The sequence below is a fragment of the Ooceraea biroi genome, chromosome 11, assembly GCF_003672135.1.
Source record: "Ooceraea biroi isolate clonal line C1 chromosome 11, Obir_v5.4, whole genome shotgun sequence".
NCBI classification, from domain to species: Eukaryota; Metazoa; Arthropoda; class Insecta; order Hymenoptera; family Formicidae; genus Ooceraea; species Ooceraea biroi.
The window spans coordinates 12,233,381-12,256,430 of record NC_039516.1 but is presented as its reverse complement, the minus strand read 5'-3'; the positions used below and the strand labels follow the sequence as shown (position 1 = coordinate 12,256,430).

The window sequence follows — 23,050 nt, the reverse complement described above, 5'->3', positions numbered from 1 at the left end:
ATATTTCCAGATTTAATTAATATACAGCATGGAAATAAAGCTTTCTTATAGAATTAACATGATACAAAAAAGTAACGTTGTTCTTAGTTTTTCGAGCGTAGCACCAATTACATCCGATACAGTCACTTTGCATCGAGTGTGATATATACTTTACAAAATACATTACAGGAGTGATTTCAGTTTAAAACCTACATTACTGTGTAACTTATATAACGCAACTTACATAAATTAATGTTTTTTGAGATTAAAATTAAAAACTATTAATAAATAATATATAAAGACATGGACACACACACACACATTAATAATAATCGATTTTTTGACCATACATATTACATTTTCTGCGCATCGTATGTATATAAATTATTTTTATAAATTATAACGTACAAATTTGGTATATTTTTACATACAATTATAACTACATACAATTAACTACATATAATTACATACAATTAACGTAATTCTTTATACACAATTTTACATAACTCAACGAAATAATTAGTAAAACATTGATTGACAAAAAATAATTACAGCTATTCTTTCTAACCATCTTCTCGCAAATATATGCGAAAACTCGCGATGATAACGGAAGACATCATACATGATTCTCTTATACTTTTACGTACATCACGCTTACATTGGGAATTTGCCGCAGAAAAAATATTTGCCTATCCAGATAACACATAAACGTTTAAGATATTGTAAAGATATTGCCTAGAAAAAAAGATTCAAATCTTCCAGATCTCTGATTATATTTTTATTATGCGGATTGTATTATGTGAACGAGATGCATTTTTTAAAAAAACTATGTCGCCAATAATAATTATTCTCATAAAGTATTTTGATTATGACGCAACAATAAATAGGAGAAGCTCGAGAAGCGGACAGTATGTATTTCTGCAGTGCATATTTCCTATTATAAGTGGACTTTGCTCTTTTCACGGCACTTAGGTAGAATTTATCTTAAAGGCTCCTCTCCGTTAATTCCAAGTTATATATATATATATATATATATATATATATATATCAAGTGTCTACAAATTTATAGCATCTCTTTAATTAATTTCATTATTATGAATATTATATTAACAAATTTGATATAAAACGTATGGAATACTGTACGATTGAAAAGATGAGCCAGTCACTGTGAGTATTTCTTCAAGTCTTTTATTGCGTGTTATGTATGCCGTATGAGTGTATCTGTGTGTGTGTGTATTAAGAAATCTATTAAAATTTATATAGCAATAAATAAGTATTAAAGCAGATATAATCTAAAAGAAAATAAAATTCCGTCAGGTAGCACGCTTTTTTCCAAGACGTCGAGAATTCGTAATACTGCATTTTGAAGGAAGGTGACGCGAGATCTAAATGTTGAGGCACTAAAACCGGCTGTGTTGTAAACTCGAAGAGGGATGGTGCTTAGAACTTCATTTATATCTATATCAATACCGATATCGATATCGATATCGAAGCTTGCAAACGAGTATATGGGTTTTAGAACCTCCCATATCCGAGGTTCAAGAATATTACTTTCCTTATTTCTGCGATTCCTCCCAATAATTTTACAATGTATACATATATATAGAAAATTGAATGATTCTAAATATAGATCATTATATATAGGCACTTGAAAATAAAATAATTTTTGTTTAAACATATTTCTCTTTGTAACTGGACACACATCTTTAAAGACACAATTATACGTTAACGCTTAAACAAAACACGCTGTATATGACATATCCTTAAAAGCTACGTGTATCAATCAAAGCCGATACAGCGTGCCAGTGTTAATTTATTATCGCCTAAAATGTACTTGCGAAATCGTTAGAATAGATTTACTCTTTATTTATTGCACCAACATAAAACGACAATTATCATCGAAAATCTACATATACTCTATCTAAAGAAATATACTTACATCTTCTCATTTAAATGATGACTTTGGATAACGACTTATTAGTATACATACGTATATGTTTGCTTATTGAGATAGCTTTACGTGTTTCCGCTTTATCATGCATGCCTACACCTTTGTGTCTCAATTTGATAAAGACGTAACACTAACAAGACAATCATCTGTATTTGATTGCGTGCACAAGTATTTTGGCCTGCCGGAATTCTTTATTTAGACTATATAATTCGAGTAAGGTAAAAATAATGCCATTTCAAGTCGCATTTCCGATTTGCCAAAAATGTTTTGGTAGATATATAATGACTTTTACGTTGCGTGAAATATCTCGTACAAATTCAAATATACTTATTAATTAAAGCGCTACATATTACACATAACTATTAGTTGATTCTCGTGGAAGCTGCGTGTATGTGCAAATGTTTTGTTCCGGATGTATGCCACGTATCATAATGCAGATACAGAGCTAACGTTTTTTTCGGTAAATTTCCTCTTTTTAGCGTGATATCAATTACCTACAATTTTCTCTTTGACGCGACTTTATATGTACGGATGTAATGCCAATGCTCTTCCACGTAATCCTTTTTGGCCTCCGACACCACCCTTTGGTATGACGTATCCCCCTGCGTGTCTCGCTGTACCTTCTTCCTCCAAGTTGCCGTTACTTTCAATCAAATCGCGTAACGGCCAACAAGCCAAATGACGCGATTTGCCATGACGTGCCAGAACGTGATATCCTTGCCTGAACATTCATTAATGATTATGACAGATAATTGTAATGAAAATTAATTTATTCTATGTTAATGCATTGAAATAATAACTTGTTTTTCTTTTACTATTCAGCTATATGTACCTAGAAGAGATTAGGCCCACAAGCAGAGCCCAGTGTGCTTTATGACCTCTTTTTAAACACGGAGCGTGATTGAAATCAGAATCATATGGTATCAGCACCATTGCTCCATGGGCCAAAGCATGAGTCAACGTATCCGGGCACTGTTGTAGATCTATCAGAATGTCTGGCCTGTGATCAGGTAGATATTCGGCAGCTAGCGTCCCCATGAAGTCAACGCTGTACACCTCTCCGTGTTGCGTAAATCCTCGAACGCGAGCTTCGGCAAGAAGCTGGCTCACAGAGACCGGTTTTGTATATTCCTGTGATGCCATTGCAAGTGCTACTAAACCACATCTACAACACATTTGATGTAGTTCGATGATTGGAATTACTATAATTAGCTCTTAAAGATATTCCTACACGTGACAATAATACTCACTGTGGTCCATCTTGAAGAATCGGTTCCACTTGACAGAAGTAAGTCACTTCTGCGTCTTTCAACTCGTTTCGAGAGATTAATTTTTCAATTTCGGCTTCAGTGGACGTAAGGGTGATTTTAGCCCAAGGGGGCAGAGAATCAGTATCAGTGACTTCTGTTTTTTCACACATGGGTGCTTCCGATAGGTTTGAAAGAGGTGGCGGTGGTGCTGGCATTTTACAGTGTCGAAAAAGCTTCTAATAAATAAGTAATCTTTGGCTAAAAAGGATATAAATGCTCCAGTAGCTACGAAATGTCATCCATAGACACGAGAAGATTTAATTGTATCATTGCTCATGCACGATGATCACCACACCACACCATGTATCAGTAACGTTCAAAGAGAATGTCCTTTGTTCATCGTAGAGAGCTTCTTGGAATTTCCTGCAAGAGCTGTGAAAAAAACATAGTTCACATAAATTACCTGAAATTTCGAGTCCATTCGAAGGTCTAATTAACTCTGTCATCTACTTGGAACTCGAATGATCAATTGCGGTTATTCATGTCGTTCATGTCTATCGCACGTATCTGTATTACTTGTCTGTTAACCGTTTAAATTTTCAGGTACTCAACGATGATACGACTACTGACACGAAAATGACGAATGCGACGAATCTAACGATACGAGGCTGTCGACGAGCTCTACAGCTTGAAAAAAATCCAACATACCCTTTGCGAGATTTCTAATGGCAGCGCATCGTACGATCGACATCGGAAGGGATAATAACTAATCGCGTTTGTAACGAGATATAAATGTGCTTGATGTACAGAGATTTCCCCCAATTCCGAGTGCGATTGTATGATACAAAGTAGCTGTTTATTTATCGTAACGGCGGAAAGCAACGAGGGACTCCACGCTGTAGTACGACTTTGACGTTTGCACGTTCTTCCCTTTCCTCATTGTCGCGGCCCCCGTTTCATCACACTTGTGACAAATCGTGACTCATGCATATACATTATGTAATTCTTAAATGGGACTGTACTAACACTCGCATGTATCCATATCACAGCTTACTCTTTTGTATCAAGATCCTATTATCGATATTACACGGAATACGCGGATTACGGTATTACGGATCCGACTTAATTCTCACGGTTATGTCGGTAGAGTCCCATGGTATCCGTCGACGAGATCCCCACTCGCGAACGCCCATCGACGAACAACGTCGGACGTCTGCCAAAAATATACATGTACCGTCTGATAAGAAGCTTCTCGCAGGAGCTACAAGATTCAAGACGGTTCGCTCGATTGAATATATATGAATTGTTTGAGAGGACCCTAGTCTAGTGCAATGAACATTTTTTCGACATCGTTCCGCTTGTTATAGAAGTGTATAGCGTCGAATCGTGAAATCGGAGAAAATCAACAGATTTCGCGAGTCAGAGAATCGATAAAACGAAAAAATAGCGCGATCGGCTTGAAATTGGCGCGGTTGGCTTGAAGGCGGGTCCGCAGGAAAGCATGATTCGGCATGGACCGCTACAGACCTCGCGAACTCTTATTTTTAGTTTCCAAACTCTCTGCTACGAGTCGCCACTGTTTGCGTTCGAAAAGTGAGGTAGTAGTATAACTCAATGTTGGGTTAGACGTAATTTTTGTTTTCAAGTAATACCTACAATTTTCTCTTTGACACGACTTATGTACGGATGTAATGTCAATGCTCTTCCACGTAATCCTTTTTGGCCTCCAACACCACCCTTTGGTATGACGTATCCCCATTACGATAATATAATTCACTAGCGTAAATTGCAAAGCTTTTACTTGTAGTGTGATTCAAATATAGGTTAAATAAAACTTACTTTTAAGTATTCGAATTTAATGGCAAATTAAATTTAAAAATATGTCAAAGCATATATAAACTATACAACACAGTAGTTTTGTCACTTATTTATTCAAAATTATAATACTATTTTTAATGTTATTATACGCATATACGATAGACTCAAAACATATTCGCTTACTCGTATTTCACGACTGTTGTAATAAATTAAATGCCGAGTATGATGTTTTCAGGAGCTAAGAGGAAAATTATATAATTAGAAGATTAGTGCAAGGAGTTATGCATTTGCTAAAAACTAATGACGTTTCTCGTCATATTCCAATATCTGGACATTTCCAAACTCATTTTATCAACAAAATGGTACTTGCGTTGCTGTAGGATTGATGAGACAAAGTTATCAAGAAACTGCTTGTAAATTGTATAGGAATTCTGCTGCGTATCATAATTATTAACAAATCTTTCTTTTCACTCACTGACAATAAAGGCCAGTCCAAGTGATATATGATATCCGCTACTTTCACGCTCTGCCGATATAAGCAAGATAAAATGGATAAAATAATATTGGAATAACTTCAAATGAATTTATAAAACAATTTTAGAAATTTACATTATATGAAAATACTACATGCTATTTTGTAACTTTCTCTTTGGTGGAAAATTAGTTCTAAAATTTACGTAAAATATAATACATTATTACGACATTTTGTGAACAAAATTAATCGAAAATGTTCAGGGTAATTAGTTGTGAATTATTTGTTACTTACAGAAAGGAAAAATATAATAAATAAAATATTCAATGTCTAATGCACGTGAAGAAATGCAAAAACATATTTGTTATTACAGAGAATCAATTTACTTTGATATTTTTGTGCCATAATCAGGTGTGTGTCCGCGAGAAATACTTTATTCACACCCTCGCGATGCTTTATTGATTTTTATTATATGATTCACGCGTAATCGGTCGAAGTGGTTAAGTTTAATATAGCTATCGATTTTAGTTATGTAACGTACGACAGTAGTTTAGCATTTATAATTCCCATAACCATTGTCTGATAATAGAATGAATAATATGATGCTCTGAGAGCAAGCGATAATCACGATTGTGCATGGGGATTTTATTATTTTATTCTTATTCATTGCCCACCCCTATTGGTGGGCTATGGGATTTAATTAATTAATTCATTAATTGTAAATAGCATTGTATATATATTAATATATATATATCACTGGATTCCAATATAGAGGGTGTGTTGGGAGTGAGCGCGTGATTGGAATCCGGTGATGCCGATAGCCGCGTTCTTTGATGAGGCCCTTCTGACCCGGCCAGCGGTCCCCTAGCGTTAATGTTATCTCTGACGGATCCGCGGGGGGCCCTTCCAAGTGTGGGTGTGTGTTAAAGGGGGGGGAGAGGTTTTAGTGGGTATGCCCGATTGATTGGTGCCGATTGTTAGGTCCTACGGGAGAGTCGATCACACTACCTTGGGGACCGGCCCCATGTACGTGCGTAATGCATTTCCTCTCCTCCCTCGCCCAAACAAAAAAAAATCACGATTGTACATAACATTAATCGTAGATTACACAATACATTATTGGCTTTACAATGTTTTGTAATGTAAGTCTGATTGTACAGGATAAACATTAATTACCTTGAGCATGACTTCGTTTCCAGACCAACAATACACATATATTTGTACAAACATACAAATAGTGAATACCAGCAAAGTGGCACTTTCAGAATCCGTAATATGGCCAGCTATATAATATACACTTGTACATAATACTATTATACTGCCACAAAATTGTACAAAGAATATCGGATTGAAAATACTATTTAACGTTTTAGCGTAGCTGTAAATAAGGCTTTGTGTCAAAACACACATGTTTAACAAACGATTAACAGATGAAAACATACAAAACATTTCAGATTAATAGAAAAATATGTAAGCACAATATAAAAAAAGAATTGATTTTATATAATATTTAAATATATGACTAACTTGTAAATACTGAGGTGATGACATACATATTCTGAAATTGTAGCTTTTTTTTTATTCGATGAGGCAAATGAATGTTCCGCATATTTAGTTGTTTTATAAATCACTAATTTTTCAAGACGATTCTGAAAAATTTCAATCTGAGCACAAGTCTGCAAAATAAATCCAAAGACTAGAGTTTCGGTTCCAACATTTATAATAGTTGCAAAAATGACAGTTATTATCTGCTGTATAGATGTAATCCAAAATGTGGGAGATGTACTAGAGTCATATGGTAGCCATACTTTGTAAGGTAAATAACCATGCATAACATTTAGCAATGATCCTATTGTTACGCTTGTAACAGAGCTCGTTGCCAAAATCAGATACTTTCTTGACCATGACCTTGCAAATGTTGAAATATTTATATTATGCCTGATTAATTTTTCTATATCTACATGAAAGTTGAAATTTATTTATAGTTTCAATAATTGCAGAAATTCATGTATGCTGATAATATCTTATTTATAATTAAATATGTGTCTTTTTCCCTTTATGAATATTTCAAGATTATAAAGATTTCGCTTACCTAATAAACTCATCGAATTTTGTTTGTATTGCCACTTCATCTGCGTCTCGAGGTTTGTATGGCTCCTTTAACAATACTTCTACTAAATTAATGATTGCATTTCGACGTACTACAATGACAGTAGCTTTACAACAAACAGCAATCATGCTCACAAACATTAACGAATTCGTAGCAAAATCATCAATATTATCGACAACAAGAACACTGTCCATGAATTGAGATAACATCAGAAAGTAAATCAAGAATAATATGAAAATGGTGAAGACATTATACAGCAGCTTAGCACCACTTGAGCGCCACTCGGTAGGTCGCCATATACCAGCAATGGTTTGCATTAAAAAATTTAACGAGAGTAATTGCATCTTTACAATTATAAATAATACTTATTACACAGAAAAGTATATGTACTCAATTTTATAACATATGAGCATTAATACAGAATGTTACAGAATCTTCTTCAACTTTTCTTCAAATAGTGCTTCTCACATTTTCAGTTAGTCGGTGTAAGAGGTATAGAGTAGTTAGTAAATATTGCAACGCTTGATACAAGCTATTTTACTGTCGTACAAATAATAAAATTTCAACTGAACGTAATAAAGCAGGTCTTGCATCGGGCTATACTTGCATAGATCTGCTTGTGCTTCAACTATGCAACCCCACTGTCGTTAATTACGGTTATTAGTACGATGACATGAAGTCGTTTATTATAGTTTATTACGATACATATTACGTTTCCCGTCCATATAAATTCTGTAATTGTAGAGGTTGCCTACTTGTGCAACAATCGAGGGGCTGTTCTTTACAATTAAACATATTTTCATATTCCCATGGAATAAAAAATTTATAGTCCCGCGACATCGGAAATAACTCAATAAGGGAACTGCATTTTCCGCAAGGGCTAACTTTATTGCACAAAGGTTCAATATAATACATAACTAGGGAAATAATTTATATTACTGTTACATGTTTCTCAAGTCGATAATTTGCAAATCTGCTGGTCAAATATGACAGTTTTGTGCTGAAAGAATATTTCTATTGATCCTGGTATTTCTGGGATATATGACGATATACTTAGATAAATCTACATTTCTGAGCAACGTTGATTCTCAGTAATGGATGTTGACAATTCATCACGTAAAATAGGGTAAGTGAACAAGTACTTGAAATTCTGCGAAGAAACGTCAGAATGCATTTTTTTTATAGATGGAAATAGGAAATGTGATTGAGATAAACATGAAGACAAACGATTCTCAGGATGCATTTAGTAATTCATTCAAAAGAGCCTACAATATTATCATTAATATCTTCAGATACTACTCTTTACGTATGATTCAGGACCGTTGTAATAAGTTAAATGCTGAATATGAAGTTTTTAGGATCTGCAAATCAAGAAAAATGCATAAAAAGAATTAAGAATTAACAAACAATCAGCTATTGTATTATAAATATAATAATGATGCTGACGTTACTATAGGATTCATGAGATAAAGTTATCAAGAAACTGCTGGTAAATTTTATAGGAATTGTGGTACGTATCATAATCATCAATAAATCTTTCTTTTCGCTGACTGAGAGTAGATGCCAGTCCAATTGATATATCACATCTCCTACGCTCGTACTCTGCCATAATATAACAATCAGGGATTACTTATGCTAATCTGTATATTAAAGCGTGTGCGAGTGTATTAGGTAGTGTATCCATTAAATATTTTTTTTAATCGTAAAACTGGACGCAGATATATTGCATATTAGTTAAAATAATAGTTATAATAATAGAATAAAAATAAGTACTTTACCTTAAGTATTGCTTCATTTCCTGACCAACAATATATGTATATTTGAACAAACATACCGATAGTGTATACTATAAAAGTCGCACTTCCGGACTCTGTAATATGTTGCGACAAATAATATACACTTGTACACAATACTATTATACTGCTAAAGAATTGAACAAAGAATATCGGATTAAAAATGATGTTTACTGTTTTAGCGTATCTGTAATAATGTATTGCATTAGTTGTGCACTGCATATAATGAAGGCAATCTTATCAGGCGTATTATCAGTTTGACGGATAAATAATTATGCATCAACTGTTATATGTACGTATGTTTGTATAAAAGAACTCATTTAGATGTGACTAACTCGTAAATTTTCAAATGATGACGTATGTACTCCGAAAATATAGATGTTCCTTTACATGATGAAGCAAGTGATTGTTTCATATATGCAGTTGTCTGATTAATCATTAATTTATGGAGACGATTTTGAAAAATTTCAATCTGCGCACACGTTTGTAAAATAAATCCAGAAATTAATGTTTCTGTTCCAACATTTATGACAGTCGCAAAAATTAAAGATATTATTTGTTGCATAGATGTAATCCAGAACATCGTAGCTATATTAGAATCGTATGGCAGCCATACTCTGTAGGGTAAATAACCCTGGATAATATTTAATACTGATCCAATTGTTACGCCCGTGAGTGAAGTCGTACATAACAGAGAGTATTTTATTGAATATGATCTGCAAATATGAGAAATTATTATTATACTTTAGTTTAGACCATATTTATATTATATTTTTATACTATGATGACGATCAACTACTACTTCAACTTATTTTTACATTTCCTTTAAGTTTAATAATTGCACGTACCTGATAAACGTGTCAAATTTTCGTTGAATTGCCATTTCATCTGCATCTCGAAGTTTGTATGGATCTTTCAACAACATTCGCACCAAATTGATGATTGCGTTCCGCCGTACCACGACAAGAGTCGCTTTACAACATACAGCAACAATAGTCAAAAGCATTAGGGAATTAGTAGTGAAATCATCGATATTGTCAACAATTAGAACGATATCCAGAAATTGAGTTAACACCAAAAAGTATAATGATAATAATACAAGAATAGTAAATATGTTATAAAGCACCTTAAGCCCACTTGAGCACCATTTGATAGGTCGCCATATGCCACCGACGGTGTACATTAAAAAATTCAGCGAAAGTATTTGCATCTTTATATAGATATAACAACAGAGTGTTTTAAACAAAACGCACTTTTATATTTACAACATGTGGCAAATTAAAGAAAGTCCAAGATTAATACGAAATGTTATAATCAATACTTTTCTTAAAATATTGCTTCTCACATTTTCAGATAGTCAATATTTGATATGTAGAATTAGTAGATTGTAACGCACAACGCAAGTTGTTTCACTATCATACAGAAAGTAAACGTGATTGACCACGTCTTGAATCAGACTGCATATATCTACTTGTGCTTCAATTACGCAACCCTACATCGTACCATTAATTACGATCATTAATGGGATGATATAGAATACTGCAGGTATACGCAGTGAAGTCGTTTATTATAGTTTATTACGATACACTATGTTCCCTGCCAATATAAATTCTGCAATTGTAAAGATTACTTGTCTATGCAACAATCGAGGGGTTATACTTAACAATTAAACATATTGTCATATTCTCATCAAATGTAAAATTTACAGTTCCGCGACGTAGGGAATACCTCGATAACGTAACTGCATTTTCCGCAAAAGTTGACTTTGTAGCGCAAACGTAGAAAATAATAACAAATTGTCAATCTGCAAATCTGCTGGCCAAGAACAATGACTCTGTGCTGGAAGAATGTCCGTATTATTTCTGTTTATAAACTCTATTTATAAACTGCATTTATGAAATGCACGAGAGATACAGTAAAATATAGTTATAAATATAAAATATAAGTAGAATCTACAATATTATTATTGCTAATTATTTTTAAATTTAATTGTTACTAGATGCTCCACAACTGTCGATTAGTTATTATAATACTTACTAGGACTGTTCTAATCACTCGATGTAGACACTATTACAGTTTATCTGCTAAACGTTATTAATACGTAAATACTAACAATTAAATGAGTCGTTTTAATCGTTACAACCTGCAATGCTATCTTTTATAGTGAACAACGACAATCAGTGTCTTCTAACAATAAGTTAAGAAATAATACTATGCCTCCCTCATCGTATCTTGTAAAATACTAAAGTTTCAAAATTGTTGCAAAACACTAAATGCAGAGTAAGATGTCTTCAGAAGCTATATAATAATTAAAATTTTCATATTTAATTTGTATAATACACCAAAAAATATTAAAGGAAAATTTAAGTTTCATACTAACATTACCATAAGATTCCAAAGACAAGGTCACTAAGAAGCTACTTGTAAGTTTAACGGATCTCATGCTACGCTTCATAATCATCAGTAAATCTCTTCGTTCATTAATTGTCATTAATGTCCAATCCATTTCATATACACCTTCACTCAATCCTGTACTCTGTATAAATAGCAGCAATTAAAATAATTGAGCTATCATCCAAAATAATATGTAAGTACAAAACATTTGCAAAGCGCAAATGTATTTTTCTATGACACTACTTTCTGTTATACAATATTTATACATTAAGTATACATTTCTTTATAGAAAATGATACCTTAAGTATAACTTCGTTCCCGGCCCAGCAATAAACAAAAATTTGCACAAACATGCACAATGCGTAGATTATTAATGGAGCTGCGTCTGCGATTGTATGAGAATATACGAAGTACAAACTTGTACACAATATTAACATGCTGGCGAAAAACTGGGCAAAGATCACTACGCTGAATATGTCGTTGACCATTCTGACATTTCTAAAAATGCGTGCCTATTATATTCCAAATCGCAATAGATACGAGAAGCTTATATTGTCAAAATGATTAAAATATATGTTAATAATTATGATCGTACTATTTTAATCGCAGCTGTAATCTGTAATGAATCCTGCATTTACTTTTTTAACAGAATTGTTAAAGAGTATCATATTTTGCAACATTTCCACCTCATATATTTGTATAATTATTATGCTACATATACTATCAGGTTAACTGGAAAATCCGTAAGGATTTTTTTAGGAAAATTCAAACGCAAACTTTATATTAATTCTTCATTCTTCACTGCATCGAACTGTCATAATATTGTTGTAGGAAGAGTATACAGTTTGATTATCAATTTATACTCAGTATTCATAACAAAAATGTTGAAAGCCTTTTATCGTTCAATAATTACCTCAACGTTTACGTTATGGAAGGTGATTCGAGATTGGTAATAAAAACTGTATACTTGTCGCAATAGTACTACGACAATACGATATATACGTAGATACATACGACAAATAAATTCAATTTTCTGACGAACCTGATTATGACCAGGTGGTGACAAATGTGTTCTGACAATCTGCTCGTTTTCTTTGGCATATGAGCCTGGAAATGTTCGGGAATTTCTTCTGTAGGATTCACCATTCTTTGAAGACGATGTTTAAGAATTTCAAATTGTGCGCACATTTGTAAGCAAAATCCCATAACTGAGGTTTCCGTAGCGACACTTATAAATAGGCCCAAACCTACACTAATGTTCTCTAGAAGAGATGTAAGCCAGAGTGACAACAACGAACTGTAATCGTAAGGTACCCACGCTTTGTAGGGTAATGTGCCTTCTAAAGTCTCAAGTATCGCACCTATCATACTGCCGAGTACAGAAAGCAATGATAACACCAGATAGCTTATGGAATGTGACCTGCACACGATTCAAAAATATGTAATACATAATATGTAAAATATACATTCTACAACTCATCAAAATTGACATTGTCGAAACTTACATCAACAGTTGTGTGAATATACCGACCTGATTAAACGATCGAATTTTAGTTGGATATCCATCTCATCTTCGGTGCAAGCTTTGCATGGTTTTTCTTGCAGTGTTTCGAGTATATTAATTATTTTATCACGATGAATAACAACTACAAACATTTTGAATGTACAAGTGAAAATTGAAAGAAACATCATGAGGGTAATAATACAGTCGTCTATATTGTCAACGAAAAGGATATTCAGCAGTTCAGTTACAAGCAGTAACGGTAACGAGCATATCATGTAGAAGGTAACCAAGTTATACAACAACTTGGAACGAGTTGAAGACCACTCGATTGGTCGCCATACACCACCAATGGTATATAGCAAGAAATTCAAAGAGAGTATCTGCATTTCTACGACCACTACAACATTAAAAACAAGAAATTTTATTATATATTCGTAAATAACGTGAAGAACTAAAATTTTCTACTTCAGAGAATATTATTAATATTCAGAAAAGAAAACTTGACATTATAGCGTATTCTTCTTTTCAAGAGAAAGATTATTTTAGAAATGAATAATATTTTCTAAATATAAAATCTTTCTTCAAGCATATCTTTTCGCACAGCTACTCTGTACGTATATTTTTCTATAACATTGATTTGTTTTAGCATTTTATGTTTAATGTTTATTGTAAAATAGTATCTTTGCTTAATACCTGTCGATAAAATTTGCTAAATACAGTGAAGTACACGCGACAAAACTTTGTAAAGTACTACGATTGAGTGCTTTAGTATCAACTGCACCGTTCCCTCGTGCGGTTTATGATTTATTAATAATTTGGTATAACGAAGTTTATCGATACTTATCTTCTCTTGGTATGGAGATAATTATCAGTTATTGTCATTTGGCGCAATTGAGGAATATCCAGTGAATTCCCACGTACTGTCGTGTTTCCAGGAAGTAAAGCATACAAGCGTCCATCTAATGCTAATGGAAAATTCATGATTCTATAATAATAAGGGAAGAGAGATACAATAAAACCGTTAATATAATCGAGTCGAACTTTCATCAAGAACATTTTCTTGGACAGTATACTAAACGTTTAAGTATACAATATGTTAAACTTTATGTATACTGTGAGGATGGCAGTGGGTAATAATCGAAAATACTCAGGTTATGAATACATATATATATATCTTTATTGCGACGTGACTCGTCACAAGGCTGCGGAGAGACTGCCATGTTCCTGTGCTGCTCGAGCGGGCCGCTACGCCGCTGAAAACAAAAGCATCTCGCGAAGCCGCTCCTTTGCGCTTCGCCGAAAACGAAAACATATTCGCACGTATATACAATCAAAACGTTTCTTAAAATTCTAACGAACATAACTGCTTACAATACGTAGTTCTAATATTGGAACATAGCATTATTTTTTCTTTTTTTTCTCAGAATAATAACTTATAGATTATAAGAGGATTTTGAAAATAATAATTATTTTAGGGGAGCCTGACAATTGTTAGTGTGTGTGTGTGTGTATTGTATACAATAGTTATACAATAGTTTCCATCTTTCTTTGGACTTTATATATTTCCACAGTTGTTAATTGGAGTCAGTAAGTTTCACGACATTCGTTATAATTGCGCGCAGTATTCAGAAAAATAGAAACTAATACAGTTATTACACTTTTACACACTGGCTTATGTAGAAGTTATCATAGTTTATTTGCTGAATGTTATGTGCCGTTTATATGAATACTACAACTGATTTGTTCGTTTTAATCGTTACAACCAGCAAGATTATCTTTTATAGTGAACAGTAAATATGAGTGTCTCTTAACAACAAGTTAAGAAATAATATTCCTCACACATTGTGTAATGTAAAATAATAAAGTCATTTCAAGTTTGTTGCAGCAAACTAAACACAGAGTAAGATGTCTTTAGAAGCTACAAAAGGAATAAAATTTTTATATATAACTTATATGACATATACTAAAGAATATTAAAAGATATTTCAATTTTGATACTAACATTGCTATAAGATTCCAAGGACAATGTCACCAAAAAGCTACTGGTAAGTTTAATGGATTTCATGCTACGCTTCATAATCATCAGTAAATCTCTTCGTTCATTGATTGTCATTAATGTCCAATCCATGTCATATACTCCTTCACTTAATCCTGTACTCTGTACAAATAGCAGCAATTAAAATAACTGAATTAACATCAAAAATAATATATAGTTACAAAATATTTGCAAAGTGCAAATATATTTTCCTATAATATTATTTTCCGTTTAAGCATATATCTCTTTATAGAAAATGATACCTGAAGCATAACTTCGTTCCCGGCCCAGCAATAAACAAAAATTTGCACAAACATGCAAAATGCGTAGATTATGAATGGGGCTACGTCTGCGATTGTATGAGAATATACAAAGTACAAACTTGTACACAATATTAATATGCTGGCGAAAAACTGGATAAAGATCACTACGCTGAATATGTCGTTGACCATTCTGACATTTCTAAAAATGCGTGCCTATTATATTGCAAATCGCAATAGATACGAGAAGCTTATACTGTCAAAATGATTAAAATATATGTTAATAATTATGATCGTACTATTTTAATCGCAGCTGTAATCTGTAATGAATCCTGCATTTACTTTTTTAACAGAATTGTTAAAGAGTATCATATTTTGCAACATTTCCACCTCATATATTTGTATAATTATTATGCTACATATACTATCAGGTTAACTGGAAAATCCGTAAGGATTTTTTTAGGAAAATTCAAACGCAAACTTTATATTAATTCTTCATTCTTCACTGCATCGAACTGTCATAATATTGTTGTAGGAAGAGTATACAGTTTGATTATCAATTTATACTCAGTATTCATAACAAAAATGTTGAAAGCCTTTTATCGTTCAATAATTACCTCAACGTTTACGTTATGGAAGGTGATTCGAGATTGGTAATAAAAACTGTATACTTGTCGCAATAGTACTACGACAATACGATATATACGTAGATACATACGACAAATAAATTCAATTTTCTGACGAACCTGATTATGACCAGGTGGTGACAAATGTGTTCTGACAATCTGCTCGTTTTCTTTGGCATATGAGCCTGGAAATGTTCGGGAATTTCTTCTGTAGGATTCACCATTCTTTGAAGACGATGTTTAAGGATTTCAAATTGTGCGCACATTTGTAAGCAAAATCCCATAATTGAGGTTTCCGTAGCGACATTTATAAATGTGCCCATAATCATACCAATGTTCTCTTGAAGAGATGTAAGCCAGAGTGACAGCAACGAACTGCAATCATAAGGTACCCGAATTTTGTAGGGTAATGTGCCTTCTAAAGTCTCAAGTATCGCACCTATCATACCGCCGAGTAGAGAAAGCAATGCTAACAGCAGATAGCTTATGGACTGTGACCTGCACACGATTCAAAAATATGTAATATGTAATATGTATGTACTATGTAATATGTATAACTTGCATGCAGCAAGTTATAGAAACATTTATTGCTAAAGCGGAGATGAATATACATAATATATAAAATATACATTCTACAACTCATCAAAATTGACATTGTCGAAACTTACATCAACAGTTGTGTGAATATACCAACCTGATTAAACGATCGAATTTTAGTTGGATATCCATCTCATCTTCGGTGCAAGCTTTGCATGGTTTTTCTCGCAGTGTTCCGATTATATTAATTATTTTATCGCGACGAATTATAACTATAAACATTTTGCATATACAACTAACAATTGAAAGAAGAATCATGAGGATCATAATACAGTCGTCTATATTGTCAACGAAAAGGATATTCAGCAGTTCAGTTACAAGCAGAAACATTAACGAGCATATCACGTAGAAGGTAAACAAGTTATACAACAACTTGGAACGAGTTGAAGACCACTCGATTGGTCGCCATACACCACCAATGGTATATAGCAAGAAATTCAAAGAGAGTATCTGCATTTCTACGACCACTACAACATTAAAAACAAGAAATTTTATTATATATTCGTAAATAACGTGAAGAACTAAAATTTTCTACTTCAGAGAATATTATTAATATTCAGAAAAGAAAACTTGACATTATAGCGTATTCTTCTTTTCAAGAGAAAGATTATTTTAGAAATGAATAATATTTTCTAAATATAAAATCTTTCTTCAAGCATATCTTTTCGCACAGCTCTCTGTACGTATATTTTTCTATAACATTGATTTGTTTTAGCATTTTATGTTTAATGTTTATTGTAAAATAGTATCTTTGCTTAATACCTGTCGATAAAATTTGCTAAATACAGTGAAGTACACGCGACAAAACTTTGTAAAGTACTACGATTGAGTGCTTTAGTATCAACTGCACCGTTCCCTCGTGCGGTTTATGATTTATTAATAATTTGGTATAACGACGTTTATCGATACTTATCTTCTCTTGGTATGGAGATAATTATCAGTTATTGTCATTTGGCGCAATTGAGGAATATCCAGTGAATTCCCACGTACTGTCGTGTTTCCAGGAAGTAAAGCATACAAGCGTCCATCTAATGCTAATGGAAAATTCATGATTCTATAATAATAAGGGAAGAGAGATACAATAAAACCGTTAATATAATCGAGTCGAACTTTTATCAAGAACAGTTTCTCTTAGATAGTACTAAAAGTTTATGTATATTTTGCTTCAACATTTTCGATATGTTAAATATGATATGTTAAACTTCATACCTATGTATTATAATGTAATTTCAGTATTCGAATGTAACTTTATTCGTTATTTAATATATTAGAATGTTATTTTTCTTTTTTGTCTTATAATAAAATTTACAAATTACGAGATTAAATAAAGCGATAATGAAATAATTGAGAAATATTATATAAATGTCTATTCTGGGATGGAATGATTTATTCATTAGTAATGGAGACTTTACCAGCCGTGAGAAATACAATTATAACAGTGCAAATAAATGTTTAATATTATAATTAATAAGTACAAAATATAGATGTTTTATAGTGTTTGTGGCATTTAACGAAAATAACATTAATTGTTTTAACAGAATTCTAAAGACAAAGATATCAATAATGTTTTCGGTAAGATCGTTTGCGTTCGCTTGTCATCAAATAAGCTCAACCCTGTACATCGCTATTATCACCTATTCGTACTCAATATTAGGGACGAGGTACTGTTTCTTAACGCTTTAAATCGAGATTTCGTCATCGAACAATTATATATAAATTGTTGTACACATTATATTAATATATTAAAAAATGATAAAGTTTCAAGATTGTTGCAAAACGTTGAATGCAGAGTAAGATGCCTTCAGAAGCTATAAAGATTTATTTATATATATCAGATTTATGTAAAACTTACATTATATGCTAAAAAATATTATGGGAAACTTTACTTTTCATACTAACATTACTATAAGAAGTCAAGGACAAAGTAACCAGAAAACTGCTGGTAAGTTTGATGGGTCTCGTACTACGCTTCATAATCATCAATAAATCTCTTCGTTCACTGACTGTTATTAATGTCCAGTCCACTTGGTATACACCTTCACTCAATTCTGTACTCTATACAAATAGCAACAATTAAAATAATTGAATTATCATCCACAATAATATGTGATCACAAAATATTTGTAAAGTGCAAATGTATTTTCCTATAATAGTACTTTCCATATAAGTATTAATTTTTTTAGAAAGTGATACCTTAAGTATAACTTCATTCCCAGCCCAGCAATAAACAAAAATTTGCACAAACATGCAAAATGCGTAGACTATTAATGGAGCGACGTCAACGATTGCATGAGAAGACAGATGATACAGACTCGAACACAATACTAATATGCTGGCGAAAAACTGGACAAAGATCACTTCGCTGAAGACGTCGTTGATCATTTTCGCAATTCTAAAAATGCGTGCATATGATATTGTAAACCGCAATAAATATTTAAAAGGCACACACTGCCAAAATGGTCATATATACGTTAATAATTCTGATGGCAATCGTAATCTACAATGAATTCTTAACCGATTGTTTTAATGAACTATTAAACAAAAGATAATCATCTTTGCTGTAAATTCTGACAGCATTTGTACAGCATACATTTGTATAATTATTATATTATGCTACTTTTATAACTACAAGAGCATTTTAGTTTTTAATATTTTTTTTAACATTCTTGTTATAGATACTGACTCCAAATTTGTAATGAAAACTGCATGCTTACAATAATACTATAACAGTATGATACAGACACAAAGTATTACTTAAAAATATACAGCTAATACATAAAAACAAGGTGCATATGAAAAAGTTAGCGTATGTGCAGCGTAGACATTCGGCATTATTTGTCGTAGTATCAGTATACATATATGTAAAAATACGTTTAACAATTGCTTGATTATGAACCTGATTATGGACAGGTGATGACAAACGTATTCTGACACTCTGCCCATTCTCTGTGGCGTATGAAGTGGGAAATGTTCAGGAATTCCTTCCGTAGAATTCACCATTCTCTGAAGACGATGTTTGAGGATTTCAAGTTGTGCGCACGTTTGCAAGCAAAATCCCAATACCGATGTTTCCGTAGCAACGTTTATAAATGTGCCCAAAATCACAGCTATGGACTCTTGAAGAGACGTAAGCCACAGTGACAGGGATGAAGTATAATCATAAGGTACCCATGTATTGTAAGGTAATTCGCCTTTCAAAGTATCGAGTAGCCCACCTGCTACAGTCCCCGTTGCAGAAACCATTGCCAAAAGCAGATAGCTTATAGAATGTGACCTGCACACAATTCAGGAATATGTAGTATAATCAGCACACAACAAGATTGTAGAAAAATATATTGCCAGAGTAACGCTGAATATACATATATATATATATATATATATATATATATATATATATGTATAATATGTATAATTAATATACATTGCACAACTCACCAAAATTGACATTGTCGAAACTTATATCAATATTGCGTGGACATACCAACCTGATTATACGATCGAATTTTAGTTGGATATTCATCTCATCTTCGGTACAAGCTTTGCATGGTTTTTCTTGCAGTATTTCGATTATATTAATTATTTTATCGCGACGAATAACAACTACAAACATTTTGGTCACACAACTAATAACCGAAAGTAAAATCATAATATTTGTAATATAATCTTCTATATCGTTAATAATAAAAACGATATCCAGAAATTGAGTCACGAGCAAAATGAGTAACGAATATATCGAGAAAAAAGTGAACAAACTGTACAATAACTTAGAACAATTTGAAGACCATTCTATTGGTCGCCATATGCCACCAATGGTGTATAACAAGAAATTCAAAGAGAGTATCTGCATTTTTACAGTTACTACTATATTAAAAACAATAAGTTCATGTATATATGTATTAATGAGTAAAAAATTTGTATACTGTCAGCCAAGAATTGCAATGTACGCCTGTAGTAAAATTGTTTCACTTCGCGATTACTACCTATCAGTAAAATTATCTAATATACAGCAAAGTATACGCGACAAGAATTCTGAAGGTACTACGAATAAATGCGTTCGCATCAACTTTAGCCATTCCTGTACGGTTTTAAATTAATGACTTATTAATAACCTGATGCAACGTTCGTCGATACTTATCGTCTCGGTATAGAGATGTAATTATGAGTGTACTGTCATTTACGATGCAGTTAAGAAATATAATACCCGGTAAATTGCTACATATTGTCGTGTTCCCAGAAAACAAAGTATACTTTCGTACAGACCATTTCATTTCAACGAGGAAATTGATAAGTATAATAGAGAAGAAGAGATAAAGTAAACATGTTGATACAATTGAGCTTAACTATCATCAAGGACATTTTGTTTTAAATATAATTAAAAGTTTATACGTACAATATGTTAAACTTTATATTTATTATATTATATGCATGTATATGCAATTCCATACTAAAACGTAACTGCTAGTTTTGAAATTCAGTGATCACAATTCTTCTTTAGATTTTGTATTTCTCCATTAGTATTAATCATTAATAAGTCTCGCGGCATTTATTATAATTGCCACGGAGTATTCAGCCCTCTCATCGTAAGTACGATTATATCATGGATTATATAGTTGATTTTAAAGAAGATACTCGTGTCACAATTGTCATTTTCCCACTGAACACTTCATTTATTCTTTGAAATAAATTGTTTACATGCAAAATTGAAGTTTTTGCACATTTCGTGATATGCGTTACTTATTGTTAGTCATTTAGTTTAACATCCATAGTGCTTGTTTGAAATAGCCCCGTTATAAAAAGTCTTACATGAGGGACGAAATGGAGGGAGAGAGATCCTTCTCTCCAAGGTAAATCATCGACCATGAGCAAAGTTTTCAAGGAACTCCAAGTTCGAGTTGTGCTTTCTCTCTTTCTCTCCGGTTGGTCTCATCTGTTCCCCACCTTTGTCATTTCACTGGCTACGTCACGACTTGCGTCTCAGTGACACACTTCTCGCTGAAGTTTTTTTTTCGAATCGGTGTTTCACCTTCCTCGCGCGCGGGTTCAACGATCCATCCTAAACCGTGATCCAAGTCTCGGTAGGCGGGCAGGCAGGCAAGCACCGCTAGTAGGACACTGTCCTCAATAGCCGGTCGAAAGTACGTGTGGTGGACGTCGGTGATCTTACGTGAATGCTTCATCGACCTGCATAACTTCTCTGTGGTGGTAGATACCACTAAGATTAGTCGGAGATGAATGGACGACTCGTTATATGCAAAAATATGTTTTCTAGGGCTGACGCAAAATCGCCTCTACAGTACTATACGTAGGGTAGCATGGATTCGTGTGCCAAACGTCAAGAACGAAACCTCTTCACCTCAATTAACATCGACACTAGTGGTAGTGGTGATACGCCGGTAGTAGTGGTAACGACGATGGTAGCGGTTTGTGCTCGTACCGCCGGCACACGCGAGTTGATACGTCCTCTTTACGTATGAAATGATGCTAAATCGTAAAATTAGCTTATTATGAGTAAAGAGTAAATCTCTAAGCGATCAGTCTATGGGTAATCCACTTCCAGGCAAGGCTATATTACGTTAATGCCAATAGTCTTCGATTAATATATTCCTCATCAATGCTTAAAAACTTGATTTGTTTTACCTAATTGAAGTAAAAGACATTTAATATAGAATTTAATATAATGAATAATTCGGTATGTGAACATTTCTCAAACAGTGTTTTTCGATTTCGTTTCATTTTTTGTAAGTCGAGCTCACAATCTGACGTTAAATTTGAACGCTTTTTCATCAACAGCGTTAAAACTTATCAAATTATTTACGAGTTAGTTGGATTCTCTCATAGATCGTATATACGTGTTGGATTCTATTTCAACGCGATAATTTGTACACTCATCCGCAAGAGATTTCCTGATATTACACTAAATACGTGTACAGCAAATGTGTGTGAAATAACAATTCGCTGCGATATGCTTGACGGGTTGTTCATTGTGCACTTGGTAATGTGTAGTGGTACCGAGATGAGACAGTAAACGGGCTGTCTCTTAGCTTAGTACACATTATGCCAGTGTTCTACACACAGCAGATACCAGCGACGGAGGAAGTGGGTTTCATTAATAGTGGTGATAGTGTTGGTGGTGGCGAAGTGGAGGTGGTGGTGGTGGTGGTGGTGGTGGTGGAGGTGCTGCTGCTGGTTACTGGTGGTGGTAGTAAGTGCACAGCATATTTCGCTTCTCTTTGTAAGTTCACAGTATCACATATCTCGGCG

The 23,050-nt window shown here is 33.3% G+C and overlaps 5 protein-coding genes and 3 long non-coding RNA genes across 14 annotated transcripts; 3 read left to right on the top strand and 5 right to left on the bottom strand.

Moving 5' to 3' along the window:
* Positions 1-1,542: 1,542 nt before the first annotated feature.
* On the bottom strand, positions 1,543-4,419 carry LOC105275239 (UPF0692 protein CG33108). 4 transcript variants are annotated; one of them, XM_020030360.2, is made up of 4 exons: positions 3,889-4,419; positions 3,181-3,612; positions 2,763-3,095; positions 1,543-2,651 (listed from the first exon to the last, which is right to left on the bottom strand). In XM_020030360.2, the coding sequence occupies exons 2-4, from the start codon at positions 3,393-3,395 to the stop codon at positions 2,450-2,452; spliced, it is 750 nt and encodes a 249-aa protein (XP_019885919.1). In that variant the 5' UTR covers positions 3,396-3,612; positions 3,889-4,419; the 3' UTR covers positions 1,543-2,449. The 4 variants fall into 4 exon arrangements, with proteins under 4 accessions (XP_019885919.1, XP_011330254.1, XP_019885920.1 ...); XM_011331952.3 differs by having other exon boundaries at positions 4,207-4,419; XM_020030361.2 differs by having other exon boundaries at positions 4,235-4,419.
* A 606-nt stretch (positions 4,420-5,025) lies between these two features.
* Positions 5,026-14,092, bottom strand: LOC105275247. The gene is made up of 11 exons (XM_026973513.1): positions 13,965-14,092; positions 13,299-13,668; positions 12,810-13,187; positions 12,067-12,265; positions 11,754-11,909; positions 11,626-11,671; positions 7,563-7,944; positions 6,998-7,378; positions 6,647-6,848; positions 5,369-5,524; positions 5,026-5,236 (listed from the first exon to the last, which is right to left on the bottom strand). Exons 2-11 carry the CDS (start codon positions 13,655-13,657, stop codon positions 5,189-5,191), a joined length of 2,307 nt encoding a protein of 768 aa, XP_026829314.1. The 5' UTR covers positions 13,658-13,668; positions 13,965-14,092; the 3' UTR covers positions 5,026-5,188.
* On the bottom strand, positions 8,767-10,615 carry LOC105275245 (odorant receptor 13a). 3 transcript variants are annotated; one of them, XM_011331956.3, is made up of 5 exons: positions 10,222-10,615; positions 9,709-10,089; positions 9,359-9,560; positions 9,027-9,182; positions 8,767-8,941 (listed from the first exon to the last, which is right to left on the bottom strand). In XM_011331956.3, exons 1-5 carry the CDS (start codon positions 10,581-10,583, stop codon positions 8,894-8,896), a joined length of 1,149 nt encoding a protein of 382 aa, XP_011330258.1. In that variant the 5' UTR covers positions 10,584-10,615; the 3' UTR covers positions 8,767-8,893. The 3 variants fall into 3 exon arrangements, with proteins under 3 accessions (XP_011330258.1, XP_011330261.1, XP_011330262.1); XM_011331959.3 differs by having other exon boundaries at positions 9,359-9,503; XM_011331960.3 differs by having other exon boundaries at positions 9,359-9,500.
* On the top strand, positions 9,005-9,840 carry LOC105275244. Its single transcript, XR_893210.2, has 3 exons — positions 9,005-9,090; positions 9,556-9,665; positions 9,752-9,840. It is a non-coding gene; the product is annotated as an uncharacterized LOC105275244 (long non-coding RNA).
* Positions 10,827-11,489, top strand: LOC105275246. The gene is made up of 2 exons (XR_002193002.1): positions 10,827-10,918; positions 11,082-11,489. It is a non-coding gene; the product is annotated as an uncharacterized LOC105275246 (long non-coding RNA).
* An 851-nt stretch (positions 14,093-14,943) lies between the features above and the next one.
* Positions 14,944-17,637, bottom strand: LOC105275249 (odorant receptor 46a). 2 transcript variants are annotated; one of them, XM_011331964.3, is made up of 6 exons: positions 17,552-17,637; positions 16,887-17,256; positions 16,313-16,690; positions 15,570-15,768; positions 15,274-15,429; positions 14,944-15,189 (listed from the first exon to the last, which is right to left on the bottom strand). In XM_011331964.3, exons 2-6 carry the CDS (start codon positions 17,243-17,245, stop codon positions 15,142-15,144), a joined length of 1,140 nt encoding a protein of 379 aa, XP_011330266.2. In that variant the 5' UTR covers positions 17,246-17,256; positions 17,552-17,637; the 3' UTR covers positions 14,944-15,141. The 2 variants fall into 2 exon arrangements, with proteins under 2 accessions (XP_011330266.2, XP_011330269.2); XM_011331967.3 differs by having other exon boundaries at positions 15,097-15,189; positions 16,313-16,567.
* Positions 17,638-18,504: 867 nt separating this feature from the next.
* On the bottom strand, positions 18,505-22,153 carry LOC105275251 (odorant receptor 46a). Its single transcript, XM_011331968.3, has 5 exons — positions 20,275-22,153; positions 19,686-20,063; positions 18,983-19,181; positions 18,689-18,844; positions 18,505-18,597 (listed from the first exon to the last, which is right to left on the bottom strand). The coding sequence occupies exons 1-5, from the start codon at positions 20,634-20,636 to the stop codon at positions 18,550-18,552; spliced, it is 1,143 nt and encodes a 380-aa protein (XP_011330270.1). The 5' UTR covers positions 20,637-22,153; the 3' UTR covers positions 18,505-18,549.
* LOC105275250 lies at positions 18,646-19,017 on the top strand. The gene is made up of 2 exons (XR_893213.2): positions 18,646-18,731; positions 18,973-19,017. It is a non-coding gene; the product is annotated as an uncharacterized LOC105275250 (long non-coding RNA).
* Positions 22,154-23,050: the final 897 nt, after the last annotated feature.